Here is a 16447-nt window from a genome sequence, read left to right as displayed (position 1 = left end):
ACTGTTTATTGTAAGCCACAATGAACTCAAATTTGTTTGGGATAATGTGGGATATACCGTATTTTTTGGACTATAAGACACACCGGACCATAAGACGCACCTAGATTTTAGAGGAGGGAAATAGGAAAAAAAAATTTTCCTTTTTCCCTCCTCTAAAACCTAGGTGCTCCGGTGCGTCTTGTCCGAATCCCTCCCTCCGAGTTCGGGATCGCCCTCCCCCCGGCCCTGTCACCACTTCTCCCTACTCACGTCACGCGATCTTCCCTGGTGGTCTAGTGACGTCGGGGCAGGAAAGAGCCCCCTCTTTCCTGTCCAGCGCGCTGCTCTCCGTCCTCCTGTATGCTGCCTGACAGTCTCGGCGAGATTCAAAATGGCCGCCGAGAATTGAAGTCTCAGCGGCCATTTTGAATCTCGCCGAGACCGTCAGGCTGCATACAGGAGGATGGAGAGCAGCGCGCTGGGCAGGAAAGAGGGGGCTCTTTCCTGCCCCAACGTCACTAGACCACCAGGGAAGATTGCGTGAGTAGGGAGAAGTGGTGACAGGGCCGGGGGGGAGGGCGATCCCGAACTCGGAGGGAGGGAGGGCGGGCGGGCAGGCAGGCGATCTCGAACTCGGAGGGAGGGAGGGAGGGAAATCTCTACCTTCGGACTATAAGACGCACCCCCCATTTTCCTCCCAAATTTGGGGGGAAAAAGTGCGTCTTATAGTCCAAAAAATACGGTAAATGTCACAAATAAATAAATGAATAGTCAGTGGCACTATAGCGGGCAATGTTGCTGAATATTGCCTCTGACTGGCCCCAGATGGGCAGGTCAGGGGTGGTATAGGGGGCAGCATTAGGGAGGAGCCAAGGGTTATGCGGATGCTGACAGTATTTAGTGCTGGGACCTGCATAGCTAAGTGGGTGAATTTAGGACAGATCAAAAGCTGTCCTAACTTCACATGCTTAGCTTTGCGGGCCTCAATCAGAGCCCACATAACTCCCCCCCCCCCCCCCCAATTTCCCTCCAAAAACCCTATTCTCTTCCTCTTCCCCCCCCCCCCTCCGGCCCATGAGTCAGCAAACCTTCCCATCACCCCTGGGAATGACCCCTGACCCCCCACCTCCTGCAGTCCAGGTATGCTCCTCTGGGCCTACCTTTCCTCCCTGGTGGTCCAGTTGGGTCATCAGGGGCAGAAGCAAAGCCCTCTCACTCCTGTCCCTTGCCACTGCTGAGATAAAATGGCTACCATATCTGTCATGGCAACCTTACGGTATTACACAAATGCTGCGAACTATCACAAGAGGTCACAGCATTTATTTTTTTTTTTTTAAGCAGCAGCAAAGAACAAGAGTGAGGAGGCTTTGCTCCTGCCCCTGATGACCCCATTGGGAGGAAATGTAGGCACAAAGGGAGTCTATCTAGACCGTGGGGGTGTGGGGGATCATGTTGGTGGAAGTGGCTGTTGCCTCATGGACTGGGGAGGAGAAGAGAGGAGGGGAGCTTTTCTGAGGACCAGGGGTGAAAAAAATCCAAAGTTATACGAGTCCTGGTCAATATTCAGTCAGGGCCACATAACTCTCTTGCGTGAGACCAGCTGGATATTGTCCAGGACCTGCATATACTTCAGCGGACAGCCCCAGATTTTAGTGCTAATGCCCATATGCGGCCCGGTACTGAATACTGGGGTTAGCTAACCGCTGCTGGCTGAATAGTAGGGGGGAGGGGGTTATATCTGTCCTCATATATGATAAAGAACACTGACCATTACACTAGCTGTCCTCTGGACCAACTCTATCCTGTTTCTAACCTTCTGAAGGTCTGGTCTCCAGAACTGTACACAGTACTCTAAAGGAAGTCTCATCAAAGACTTATACAGAAACACTTTTCCTAGTGGTCATTTCCCTGCCTATGAACTGAAGCATCCTTCTGGCTTTTATTAATGCCTTTTATGATTGGCCACCTTAAAATCATCAGATACAATCACCCTCAGGTGCCACTCTTTTCTCATGCAAAGAAGTACTTCACCCCTGAGACCAATGTGAATTTTGATCTATACTAAGAATTAAAAAAACAAACAAACATTTTTTATGTTGCTTTTAGTATTAAATTTTTAATGTGCTATTGTCTTTTATCATTGTTTTTTTTTTTTATGTAATTGTTTTGGTAAAAGCTATGCTTTTAAAAATTTGATCTAATTGGTAGAGCTGTAAAATGTAATCTGTGAGGAAGTAAATATTTCCTCAAAGTAAGTTGGGGTGGTTGCTTTGTATATTTATTTGGAGGAATAAAACTTTTACCAGATTCATTAGAGGCCTTTCAGTCATTGAAACTGACTTAGCAATATCCCTCTTCTCCCAGAACTTCTTGGAGAGCAGAACCCTCTTATAAGAAACTGATTTTTCAGATGCATAAAATTTCTTGTTAAATTATTTATCAAGATACAGCAGGTTCACCTGCTTGTTCCATTGAGAAACAGAAAAAAAAAAAATATATATATATATATATATATGTTGATATTTAGCCAGCAGTTAGTGTTTTGTTAAATGCTGACCACCACTGGATGAATTATGACCAGATATTTAGTGCTGGGTCTTATCTAGGTACTGGCATAAAATATCAAGGCACAAAGTGGATGCCAGGGAGTTACCCAGGTACCACCGATATACAACAGCAATACCTGGATATCTACTTAGCTGTTCTAAGTTAACAGTTTGGCGTCTGCTCCATCCCCAGACTGCCCCAGCACTAACCAGCAGTGTGGCTTACTATTCATTATCCAGATCTGATTATTTACTTATAACATTTATATCCCACATTATCCCAAACAAGTTTGGGTTCAAAGTGGCTAAAAATAAACTTTTGCAAAAAATACAATACAATTAGTAATAGCATATGTAGTAATAATACAATACACAAACTTCACTATTATTGAATAACAAGAGCAGGGTTCCAAGCATGCCCGAGAACTAACAATTACTAATGTGAGTAAGAGATTTACTACATAAAAATGCTTTCAATAGCTTACGAAATAAAAGGTAATCAGTAACTTATCTTAATTGATTAGGCAGGTGGTTCCCAAAGTTTTTCAGGTTACAGCACCCTTCGTGTCTGAGCAATTTTTCACAGCACCCCCCCCCCCCAACCTCAGCCCCCCCCCCCCCCCCCCCCCGGCCACATAGGTCTCGGCCCCCCCTCCCCCTTAGCCACACAGGTCTCCATCTTTTTATCTGCACAAATATAATCAGTGCTAGGGTGTCCCTATAACCAGCCCCCTCCAAATAACACACTGATTACGATTTACAACAAATTACAATTCTACCTATGAAACGTTATTCCATTATTATACTTCCTCTTTGGACATCTGTATGCTGTACAAGCCAGCATGTTTAAAAATATAAGTGAGATTAAATAAAAAATGCTACCAACAATAATGAATGACAATTCGGATGCAGCAGCTCATAGATTAGCTTGCTTTTTTTTTTTTTTTTAATGGGAATGGAAACAGAGACTATTGACCCATTGGCTTCAGTTTTTTTTTACTTCATCCCATCTTCTGTTTTCATCCAACCTCCTCAGCAGATGCCTCTGAGTCCCGAGCGCCATCTACTCCCTGTCCTATTGGCCACAACAAAAAAAAAACACACAAGAGCGGGGCCGCAGCAGCCTTCAGGCATGCGCTGTCGGCTCTGCTGGTCCTCTGCCCCTGCTGACGTCAACTTCCAGTTCTGGGGGTAGAGGACCAGCACAACTGACAGCACATGCTTGAAGGCTGCAGCAGTCCTGTGCTTGCTTCTTTTGTTGTTGTTCTTTTTCTGCCACTGCTGCACTGCTGTGTGCAGTAGCGGTTCGGGTGGGAGGGAGGTTGGAATTTGCAGCGGACCCCAGAGAGGTCACTACGGAGCACCAGGGTGCCACAGCGCACAGTTTGGGAAACACTGGATTAGGCAGAGAATTCCATATCTTTGTAACTTGATAGGTAAAGCCTGCGTTATGAATGGATTTATAGTGAAGTTTCTTACAAGTTGGGTAATGAAGGATGAGATAGTCCCTAGACGTAGGAAAAGCATTTCATAAAGGCAGTTTTATCAGGTTTTGCATGTAGCAAGGTAGTAAACCATACAAAATTTGATAAACAAGTACACAAAGTTTAAAGGTAATCCGAGAATTTATTGGAAGTCAATGTAATTTATCCAGGAGAGGAGTTGCTTTGGTATATTTGCAGGCTTATTTTCGAAAGAGAAGGGCGTCCATCTTTTGACACAAATTGGGAGATGGGCGTCCTTTTCCCAGGGTCGCCCAAATCGGCATAATCAAAAGCCGATTTTGGATGTCCTCAACTGCTTTCCGTCGCGGGGATGACGAAAGTTCACAGGGGCATGTCGGAAGCGTAGCGAAGGCAGGACTAGGGCTTGCCTAACACATGGGCGTCCTCGACCCATAATGGAAAAAAGAAGGGTGTCCCTGATGAGCACTTGGACGACTTTACTTGGTCCATTTTTTGTTACGACCAAGCCTCAAAAAGGTGCCCAAACTGACCAGATGACCACCGGAGGGACTCGGGGATGACCTCCCCTTACTCCCCCAATGGTCACCAACCCTCTCCCAACCTTAAAAAAACTTTTTAAATATTTTTTGCCAGCCTCTATGTCAGCCTCAAATATTATACCCAGCTCCATTACAGCAGTATGCAGGTCCCTGGAGCAGTTTTAGTGGGTACTGCAGTGCACTTCAGGCAGGCAGACCCAGGCCCATCACCCCCCTACCTGTTACACTTGTGGTGGTAAATGTGAGCCCTTCAAAACCCACCAGAAACCCACTGTACCCACATGTAGGTGCCCCCTTTCACCCCTTAGGGCTATGGTAGTGGTGTACAGTTGTGGGGAGTGGGTTTGGGGAGGATTAGGGGGCTCAGCACACAAGGTAAGGGAGCTATGCACCTGGGAGCAATTTCTGAAGTCCACTGCAGTAACATAGTAACATAGTAGATGATGGCAGAAAAAGACCTGCACGGTCCATCCAGTCTGCCCAACAAGATAAACTCATATGTGCTACTTTTTGTGTATACCTTACCTTGATTTGTATCTGTCATTTTCAGGGCACAGACCGTATAAGTCTGCCCAGCACTATCCCTGCCTCCCAACCACCGGCTCTGGCACAGACCGTATAAGTCTGCCCAGCACTATCCCCCTAGTGTGCCCTGCTGCTGTCCTGGCATGTGAGGTGGACCAGTGCACTATGAACTCTGGCTCCTCCCATGACCAAATGGCTTGGATTTGGTCGTTTCTGAGATGGGCGTCCTAAGTTTCCATTATCGCCGAAAATCAGGGACGACCATCTCTAAGGACGACCATCTCTAAGGTCGACCTAAATTTCGTGATTTGGGCATCCCCAACCGTATTATCAAAAAGAAAGATGGACACCCATCTTGTTTCGATAATATGGGTTTCCCCACCCCTTCTCCGGGACGTCCTGCGAGGACGTCCTCAGCAAACCTTGAGCGCCCCTTTCGATTATGCCCCTCTTGGTATAACGAGGAACCAGACAGCAGTGATCTGCGATCATTGAAGTTTCTTGACTAATGAGTACTTTAAACCTGAGTAAATGGCATTACAGTAGTCAAACTTAGAGAGTACTAGTGTTTGGATCAAAGAACAGAAGATTGAATTCAGAAAGAAAGGTCTCAATCGCTTCAAACTGCACAATGTATTAAAGACACTGGATTTCACCTTAGACACCTGAAGTTCAAATCACACATACTTGTCAATAATTATACCTAAGATTTTCATAGTGGTAATTAACAGGTAAATCATATTACCTATAGTGACGTCCCTAATAGCCGTGGAGGGGCATAATCAAACACGAACACCCATCTCCATGGGCGTCTGTCCGAAAACGGGTATGTGAAGAGGCGGGACAGACCGTATTATCGAAAAAGATGGGCGTCCATCTTTCGTTTCGAAAATATGGTTTGGACGGACCAAATGCCATGGATTTGGTCCCTTCTGAGATGGGCGGGGTTTTTTTTTAGCGATAATGGAAACTAAAAACACCCAGCTCAGAAACGTCCCAATCCAAGCCATTTAGTCGTGGGAGGGACAAATGTACAACACTAACATAGCTCTTAGGGGTGAAGGGGGCAACTACATGTGGGTACAGTTGGTTTTACAGGCCTCCCATTTACCACCACAAGTGTTACGGGTGGGGGGGGATGGGCCTGGGTCTGCCTGCCTGAAGTGCACTGCAGTACCCACTAAAGGTGCTCCAGGGACAGGACTTGTTGCTGGTGTATAACCTTGGCACAGCAGTTGACACCTGAAGACTAATCTCGCTGAAAACGTCCTTTATTTGAATAAGCACCTTTACTCATATTTAACTGCAGATCAGAGGTTGTGCCCCACTGACAACAAGTCTCGCTGGTACTGAGATTAGCAGTAGGTCAGAGCTGGCAGAATGGTGTACAATGCCCTCTTTCAGCAACATTCAAGGTAAGAACTAAGTGCTGTAACGTGGCTAACACATGAAAGGGATCTAAAAGTGTCTTATACAAATGGCCACTACCTCATGGACTACCGGAAACAAAACAGGGCACACTCTGACCCAGTAAGCAGAGGGAAAAGCACCATGGGAGTAGAGCCTACCAACTACCATCATCGTGAGCATTTAACACAAGCTAGTGGAATCACGAAGCCCAATACCCTACACCCACCACAATGCATTGCTGATGTGACTCTGCAGTGCCCTTAACAGAAAAGGTGTCACACTCACCTGAGACCACCATCAGAACCAGGGAAAGGCTGTCACAGGATAGAACACATTCTGCTGTCATGGAGGTGGGTACGGCATTTGAGGCTGGCATATAGGCTCGGAAAAAAAGTTCGTAAAGTGGGTTTTTTTTGGTGGGAGGAGGTTAGTGACCACTGGGGGAGTCAGGGGAGGTCATCCCCGATTCCCTCCGGTGGTCATCTGGTCAGTTGGGACACTTTTTGGCACTTGGACCTGAAAAAAAAGGGTCCAAATAAAGCGGACCAAATTCTCGTCAAAAACGCCCTTCTTGTATCGATTATCAGCTAAAGACGCCCATCTCTCCTCGGCCGATAACCAAGCCTCAGTCCCGCCTTCGCCACGCCTCCGACACGCCCCTGAGATCTTTGTTCGTCTCTGTGACGGACTGCAATTGAGGACGCCAAAAATCGGGTTTTGATTATACCGATTTGGGCGCCCACGGGAAACGGACGCCCATCTCCCGATTTGGGTCGAAATATCGCATCTTTCTCTTTCGAAAATAAGCTGGATAGGGTGATAGTGATTAGTCAGGATTAGGAACTTGTTTCTAGTTTTTATTTGTGCCTTCACTGGCTTCCAATAGAGGCTAGGATATTATTTACATTTTATTGTTTTCTTTTTAAGATTTTACAAGGCAATGCCCCATTTTATTCATATGCTCTGTTTGAATTTTCTCCCAAAATGAGATCTTGGTCTTTGAGAGATACCAACATGTTTGATTATCCAAGCCTTAGAGGAATACATCCTCTCGTTTGTCTGAATGCTCTTTTTCCTTTCAGGCAGAGAAGCTTTGGGGATTCTTCCTCCTGATTTAAGATCTATTCAATTTAGAAAGTTTTAAAAGACAACTTTATTTCAAAAATATGTTTTATGTTAAAGGGTATATTCCCTTGTTTGTGATTTATTGAATTATTTGACTGTGGTAATTCACCGGGCTGTACCTAGTTGATTTTGTTTTTGTGATCCATGTTGAATTAGTTGTCTGGTATATGCAGAATATAAGAATAAATGCTATGCTATGCTATAATCACAAAAGATTTTCAGTGGCAATATCCAGTTAAGTGCCACTGAATATCTTGTTGGGGGTCCGGACAGTGGGAAGTAACCGGGTAAGAGCTACTCTTACCCAAATACCTCCTGCTGAATGTTGACTGCAAATTAAATAGAGGCTTGTGATCATTAACTTCTGGTTGTAATGGGCTCAACTTGAACTTGTGCAATAATTATTACTGTTCTACATGATTTGGGATTGAAATGAATTGAAGCCTTTCTAGATTCTGTATGAGAATTGTTCTTGCTTCCTAGGTCAGTCACTCAGCATCCGCAGAAATTCTAAGTAACAAAATTCGCTTTCCATCCTTTTTAAGAACTATACCTAGTGATTCCTATCAAACTAAGGCTATGGCCCAGTTGATCCATGGATATGGCTGGAACTGGATTGGAATATTAGCCACAGATGATGACTATGGTCGTCTAGCTCTGGAGAACTTTGGAAATGAAGCTATGGCATTCAATGTCTGCATTGCGTTTAGAGAAATTTTGCCATCCCATCTTTCTGACAGCACCATTAACAGTAAAATAAATAAAGTGCTGAATGTCATCACAAGAGAGTCAAGAGTAAATGTCATTGTTGCCTTTCTGAAATCCTACCTCGTTGTCAAATTGTTTGAGAAAGCGATTGTGAGAAAGATACAGAGAACCTGGATTGCAAGTGACTCTTGGTCTACTTCAACTAAGATCGGCTCCATTCTAAATTTCAACAAGATTGGAAACGTGATTGGGTTTACATTCAAAAATGGAAATGTGTCTGCATTTCTAAACTTCTTAACATATCTGGGCAAAGAGCAAATCAGAAACAACAAACTCTTAAAACAGTATGCAGCGCTTTTGTCAGACTGTTCAAAGGACATCAATTTAATCCAGTGCATTTCAAATTATTCCAAAGAGAGTTGGATGTACAGTACTTCGGTGGACAACCAGACCCTTCATGTGGATTTCCTCCCTGATATTGTGCAACCGGGATTTGTACACAGTACTCAAATGGCAGTGAATGCCATTGCATATGCCATTCGAAATCTGTGCAAGGATCGAAACTGCAAGGACCCAAATGCGTTTGGTCCTTGGGAGGTAATACTTTTATTTATACTACAATAGTCTGCACTAAACTGAAAATTATACATCTTGTTCTAACTAGTTCCATGCTTCTTTTTCACCGCTTTTCTCATTGTCACTCACCTGCTCTGCTGTAACTACTCATAGAAAAACTGTATAAAGTAAAATGCTATATTGTAGTCAATTGTACGTGAAATTAAGCTTTGGGGTTTGTAAATCTTTACTCTACTGATCAGTGAAGCCGTGCTGTAAAATACAGATTTGAACAGGTAAAAGGTGCTAAAACAGCTTCATCCAACAAAGTGGACTGATGCACTTCAAACATGGCTTTTTGCAAGATCAAGCATCTTTCTCTAAGATACACCCAAGAGTTACACAGTATCTCAATTTTTGCTTAATTCAAGTCTTTCTGAATTATACTCAGATTTCTCAATAACTCTCACGAAAGGCAATTTTTAAAAGCCGCATGCCACAGTGGATAGGCGGTGTGAAAAGTCCACAAATTATTTGCAGGTAAAAGCATGCAAGATCAACACCCCTCACACTTTAACCCACAGGAAAAGTAGTAAAGCTTAAGGGCAGGAGGGGTAGGTTAGGGGGAGGGATAACAATGCACATAGTTTTATATTTTCCAAACTATTCACTTTTATTTCAGGAGAAAATTATTGCAGATAAATAAAACAGGTGAAAACCTCTGTGGGTACATCTTCCCTGTAAAATTTTCAGAGAAGGATGAGCATACATTGAGAACTGGTGCAAACATACAGTGGCTATTCAGGCTACCCACATCAGTGGCGTAGCCAGACTGCCAATTTTGGGTGGGCCTGAACCCAAAGTGGGTGGGCACAAAAATTTCTCTCTACCCCCACCCCCAGCAAAATTTAGTCACACTAATCAGATGCATTTGTCACACAGGGGTAAAGTGCTGCTTTTCAGTGCATCAGGTTTCAGAAAATAATTTAACAGCCTAACACCCTTTTCAATGAGCTTTCAGAGGCCAAAACCTCCTGCCTCAGGCCAGTATAATGCTGTTATGGTATCCTCTCCTGACCTAAGGAAGTATTGGTCTCTGAAACATTATTAACACAGGTACCATATTACTTGATCCTAAATTAAAAATAAAATTATTTTCTTTACCTTTGTTGTATGGCCATTTACTTTTTCTCATTGTGTTGTTCCCAGTCTCTAGATTCTGCTTTCCTTCATTTTTGCTTAACTCTTCTGCTCCATTTGTCATTTTTCTCTCCTTTTTCTTTACTTTCTTCAATATTTTTCAGCCTCTCTCTCTGTCCAGATTGAATTCATTCTTACTATCCATTCTTTAATTTCCTTCTTTTTTCTTCATCTACCTATGGCTCCATGCCCCTTCCTCTTATTCTCCAGTCTTTCTCTACTCTCCTTTTCCATCCAGCAGCTCTCCTCTTTCTCTCCCCATCATTCCAGTGTCTCCCCACTTTCTCTCCCCATCCTTCCAATGTCTCCCCTCTTTCTTTCGGCATCCTTCCATCCAGTGTCTCCTCTTTCTCCCTACCCTTCCATCCAGCGTCTTCCCTCTTTCTCTCCCCATCCTTCCACCCATCTACCCTCTCTCCTGATCCTTCCATCTAATGTCTTTCTCCCCCTCCTTCTAGCCAGTGTCTTTCCCTCTCTACCCTTTTCTGTTCAGTGTCCCTTCTCTCTCTACATCCTTCCAGTCTCTCCCCTTTCTCTCTGCATCCATCTCCCCCTTTCTCTCCCCATCCTTCCATCTGTTTTCCCTCTTTCTCTCCCCATCCTTCCATCCGTCTACCCCCCTCTCCCAATTCTTCCATCCAGTGTCTCTCTTTCTCTACCCCTTTCTTTGCATCCAGGTCCGCCCGCCCGCCCACCCAACCCTGACCTGCCAAGTCTCCCGCGAAACACACGGCGCCAGCTCCCATTTCCGGCCACTGCTGCTTCTCCTGTTGAGCAGCAGCGGCCGCTACAAAAACAAAAAGTGCTACCAAAAATGTTTTTAAAAAGCAAGCGCGGCACCGCAGGCAGCCATCAGGCATTGGCTGTCGGCTCTGCAGCCGCTCCTCTCGCCTCTTACGTCGCTGCGCTCCTCCAGGGTCGTCCTCCAGGGCAGTGACGTGGAGGCGAGAGGAGCGGCTGCAGAGCCAACGGCCAATGCCTGATGGCTACCTGCGGTGCTGCGCTTGCTTTCTAAAAACATTTTTGATGGCACTTTTTGTTTTTGTAGCGGCCACTGCTGCTCAACAGGAGAAGCAGCAGTGGTCAGAAATGGGAGCTGGCGCCGCGTGTTTCGCGGGAGACTTGACAGGTCAGTGTTGGGTGGGCGAGCCTGGAGGGAAAGTGGCTGGGCCTGGGCCCGGGCCCATCCAGGCCCGCCTGTGGCTATGTCCCTGACCCACATAGCTCAGAAAATGGCCCCAGACATGTACTAATTATATTTTGATCATATCTCTAAACTGTTCTTTTGAAAACCAAGGGAGAGAAGTCTAGCAGGCAAAAAAAAAAACCATGTATGTAAGAAGTAACAATTTTTACATGAGCCTTCAACATGTCATTCTAGTGCTATTGCTCCCTGAGAATTAATATTGCAGATAAGATCCATGCAGCTTTTTTACATGGTTTTTGAGCTTCCAGTTCAGTCACTATCTAGTACAACAGAGACTATAGAACCACAAGCCTTCATTTTCATTTCCAGTGGGATTTCCCATTTTTACTTACATATCTTTCACCCATCTAACTCAGTGCTAAAACATGCATTTAACGTTTTCATGAGGTTATTAAGGAACTACCTAATGACCATATACAATGTTAGCTGTTTACATAAGAACATAAGAATAGCCATACTGGGTCAGACCAGCAGTGGCCAAACCAGGTCACAAGTACCTGGCAGAAACCCAAAGAGCAGCACCATTCTATGTTATTGCTACCAATCCCAGGGCAAGCAGTGGCTTCTCCCATGTCCATCACAATGACAGACTATGGACTTTTCCTCCAGGAACTTGTTCAAACCTTTTTAAACCCAGATACGCTAATCACCTTTACCACATCCTCTGGCAACAAGTTTCAGAGCTTAACTATTCTTTGAGTGAAAAAATATTTCCTCCTATTTGTTTTAAAAGTATTTCCATGTTGTTTCATTGAGTGTCCCCTGGTCTTGTACTTTTTGAATGAGTGAAAAATTGATTCACCTCCACCTGTTCCACACCACTCAGGATTTTGTAGACCTCAATCATAACCCTCCTCAGCTATCTCTTTTTCAAAGCTAAAGAGACCCAACCTCTTTGACCTTTCCTCATGTGGGCCCACCAGGGGCGCAGCTACGGGTGGGCCCAATCTCAGCTCAGGCCCACCCTGTCTCAGCCTGTGCACCAATCAGGACTTTGTTTTTCGGGCTGCCCTAGAGTCCAGCTTCAGGGGAGGACCTCCTACAAGCTTACCTTTGCGGCCAAGTTGGAGTGGATGCTGCTGCTGCTGCTCTATTGCCAGCAGCACTTCTAGCAAAACAAAATTGACCGGGAAAGTTATTTATTTGGAGCTCTGGCGCTTCTTTATTATTTTTTTTAACTTGGCTGCTTCCCCCTTCCCCCTGCTGTGCTGTGCTGCTGGAGAAATCTGGCAGTCTGCAGCAAAATCGGCGCAGGAAGTTGTTTTATTTGGACTGGAGCTCTGGGCCGGCACTACTTACGTCTTTCTAGAAACTGTCCATGCAAAACGTTCTTCGTCCAGTTGGGAAAGAAAAGATCAAAATCTCTGGCAGCTAAGAGGAGACGTCAGGACTGGATCTCCCTCCTCTCCAAATAGGGCAATCGGATCAAGATCCTCTGCTCCCCTCCAGCAAAAAGAAACAGGTTTATGTATCCAGCAGGGATCAGACGAAAATAGGAACTCCTCTTGAGATACGATGAGACAGCCTTAGTCATTCAGCACAGAAGAGACCCCGGCCGGCAGCAATAATAGATACAAAACACATAAATAGCTCCAGAAGTCTTCTGTGCTCCAGAGTCAGCTGAAGGAGCCCAATCTAGAGAACAAGGTCTGGGGGAGGGGGGTACCAGCTGCTCTAGCTTCAGGCAAATTCACAAGCCTTGAAGACGCTCTTCAGTTACTCCACCGGGATAAAGAACAAAAATCACAAGAGATGGAATAGCTGTAAATCTAGAGGGGAAAAAATACTAACAATTTACTAAATTAATTGCAGCACGGGGGTGGAATCCCAACTTTCAAAATGCTGAAACGTTTCCTCTCTGCTCAGGGCTGAAAAAAAACCCCTTGAAAATGCAATACATTAAGAGATGTCAGCGAACCCCGTCTTCAAGTGAAGTTTCTCGATAGCAGGAGAGGACAGGAGGATTAGGTTGCTGTTACACAGACCTTGTTTTAGTTTCTTTCACTCCTGCAGGGAGGAATGCCCTGATAAGAAATTACAATCTGTCCTCAACTAGGGAAAAAAAACATTGAAGGGGGGAGCGGATTGCTGAATATCAACCTCAAGGTGCCCACCCATATTAGCTCTGGGCCCACCCAAAATATGATGTCTGGCTATGCCACTGGGGCCCACCCCCTCTATCATTTTGGTCACCCTTCTTTGAACTTTTTCTAATGCCACTATTTTTTTTCTTTTCGAGATACAGTGACCAGAATTGCACACAATGCTGAGGGTGAGGTTGCGCCATGGAGTGCTCTGCTCTTAACACCAAGACCTCCTTGTCATCCCCTCCTTATGGGAGGCCCCCTCTACTTACTCTTTGTAAAACAAAGGACTGTCCCTTTGGAATACACTTCCTCTAAATTTGTGCTAATTCTATTCCCATTTAGAGATTAAGAAGGCCTTAAAAACTTATTTTTTTCAGCAGATATATGCCTCTCTATCCTGATTATTTAACTCTTCCTGGATTTTTTCTTTTCTCCTATGGTATGCAGCAGTTTGAGTACATTACTTGACAGAAACTATACCTTTCCTATTCTTTGACCTCCCCTTCTTTTCTATCCCCCCTCTCTTTTATTTCTGCTGTCCTATTGATATTTGTAGTTCTTTTCCTTAAGTCTCTCCTAATATTGATATTATGCACCGCTATGACGTTGGTTTTCATTAGCAGTATATCAAATAAATGCAACCTGAACCTAAATCTGCTAAAATGCACATTCAATAACATATGTGCAAATGGGCCACAGCACAAGCATTATGGAAATACTGTAGGTGGTTTACAAATAAACTGAGCACCCTTGTTATGGATCCTAAAGTGACTAAGTTAGAAACTGTATAAGAAGCCTCACGGCTCTTCATTAGATAGATAGATAGATAGATAGATAGATAGATAGATAGATGAGAACATAAGCCTTGCCATACTGGGACAGACCAAAGGTCCATTAAGTCCAGTATCCTGCTTCCAACAGTGGTAAATCCAGGTCAAAAGTACCTGCCAATATACCAAAAGACTAAAAAAAATTTTATGCTGCTTATCCTAGAAATAAGCAGTGGATTTATGAAGTCCATCTTAATAATGGCTTATTTATTAAATTAATTTATTAATTTAGAAAATTATCCACACCCTTGTTAAACCCTGCTAAGCTAACTGCTTTTACCACATTCTCTGGCAGTGAATTTCAGAGTTTAATTACATGTTAAGAAATATTTTCTCTGATGTGTTTTAAATTTACTGCTTAGTAGCTTCATTGTATGCCTCCTAGTCCTTGTATTTTTGGAAAGCGTAAACAAGCAATTCACATCAACCATTTCCACTCCATTCAGGATTTTTCTTTTTATAATGTTATATTTTATTATAGAAAGAAGGAAACACACATAACAGCTGAGTCCTAGGACAGACCTAGGCTGAGGCCTAGGGCAGACCAAGCTCACGCTATACAGTAACAACAGGCTACGAAGCCCAGCACACTCAGGGAGACCAGCAAGCACCACCAGAAAGGGAAATAGACCACTCAAACAGGCCACAAGGCCGAAGTGGAACCCACACATACAGTATCCATGCATATGGGCCACAAGGCCAAACTGGAACCCAAACACGCACAAGGAAAGGGAAAAGAACAGAGAGAAGTCCCGGAGGGGACTGGCACTCGGGCCATGCACACAGCACCACACACAGACACCAACAAAATGTTATCAGACCAAACAGACAGATACAGACTGTAACCAGAGTAAGGGAACTTACACAGAGAGGCAACCCAAGCTGCACCACACAGTTAAACAAAGGAGTGACCTACACAGGATCCAAACAAGTGCTACAGCAAGAATAGGGTAAAAGGGAAACCACACAAAATATAATGAAAGCAACACAGTAGATAAGGAGCAGTTCGCAAACCACTTCTAGTTATACAGCTCAGAGGAGGAGCAGTACCCACAAGAACCAAGCAACAGATACAGCAGATAAAGGGTTTAAGAAGACTACAGAGAGAGACTGCTTTTAGGTACACAGGTAAGACAAGGAGAAGTGCTTATAAGAACCAAGCAACAGATACAGCAGGTAAAGGTTAATAGGGAAATCCAAACAATGGAAGTAAGCTCTTTCCATGGACTCAGCCAGCACACATAGCAGGGAAGGGAAAGGCAAGGCACACAGTGAAGCAACAGACACAGAGAAGCTGAACACAGCTAAATAATCAGAGAAGAAGCTGGCTTCTACAGACTCACAGAACAAACACAGACAAAGCGAATAATGGCAACCAAACAACAGAGAATTCACCCTGTGCTACATGCACAGACTAAGCAGAAAAAGGTAAGCTCACAGCTGAGAGAGGTAATGCTAGAGCATCCTATGCAGTTAGTGGTATGTTTAAATAGGGTCTGGCATCTGATGTCAGCCATAGGAGCCAACTTTTCAAAATGATTGGGGGTGCTGAAATTTTTTTTTTTTTTACAAGCAGTGCGCCCCCCCCCCCCCCCAATACCTTAAAATTCTGTCTACTGCAGTCTTCACCTGGGCAGTGGCAGCACCGCTCATAGGCTGCCTGCAACCTGCACCAGGACGTCTTCCCTGAACAGTCCCACCCCTCAGTCCCCCTATACTGTGCAAATATAAAGAGATGCAAATGTCAAAAACTGACATATTTCAATCACTATACTATAGGTTAACAAATACAACAAAAATGGAAAATATATCATTTTAGTGGACTAAATACATTTTTCAATTAGCTTTCAAAGGCCAAAACCTCTTTCCTCAGGTCAGGACAGTTAGAGGGGTGGAGGATACAGGGCCGTGCAAAAGTCTTCACACCCTTGTAAATATTTTACTGTTGTCTAAAAAAAACATATTTAATTCAAAATGCATTAAACTATCAGCTTGTTTTAACTGATTTATGTGACATCAAAATATGAAATCAAAAAGCCTTGACTAGTTAAAACTAATTTTACCCGAGTGAACGGCAGTGAAACAAGAAGAGTACAGCTGGCTCCGTCTTCAGCTTCTCCTTCCCTCTCAGCTCAGCTGTGGACCCGCCCTCATTTCCTGTTTATGCAAGGGCGGGACGCTGAGAGGGAAGGAGAAGCTGAAGACAGAGCCAGCTGTACTCTTCTTGTTTCACTGCCGTTCATAGGCGGTCGGTGGCCCAACTGTTTGGG

General features: G+C 44.3%; 1 protein-coding gene across 1 annotated transcript in view; it reads left to right on the top strand.

Annotated features, from left to right (window-relative positions):
* The window catches only part of GPRC6A (G protein-coupled receptor class C group 6 member A), a 78976-nt gene that overhangs the window by 12855 nt on the left and 49674 nt on the right, over positions 1 to 16447 (top strand). Inside the window, exon 3 of the mRNA XM_030195523.1 lies at positions 8074 to 8895. Within this exon, the coding sequence (XP_030051383.1) occupies positions 8074 to 8895 (822 nt within the window). The remainder of the gene's footprint in view (positions 1 to 8073; positions 8896 to 16447) is intronic.

Source organism: Microcaecilia unicolor, chromosome 3 (genome assembly GCF_901765095.1).
Source record: "Microcaecilia unicolor chromosome 3, aMicUni1.1, whole genome shotgun sequence".
In the NCBI taxonomy this organism is placed as follows: domain Eukaryota; kingdom Metazoa; phylum Chordata; class Amphibia; order Gymnophiona; family Siphonopidae; genus Microcaecilia; species Microcaecilia unicolor.
This window is presented reverse-complemented; position numbering and strand designations above follow the sequence as displayed.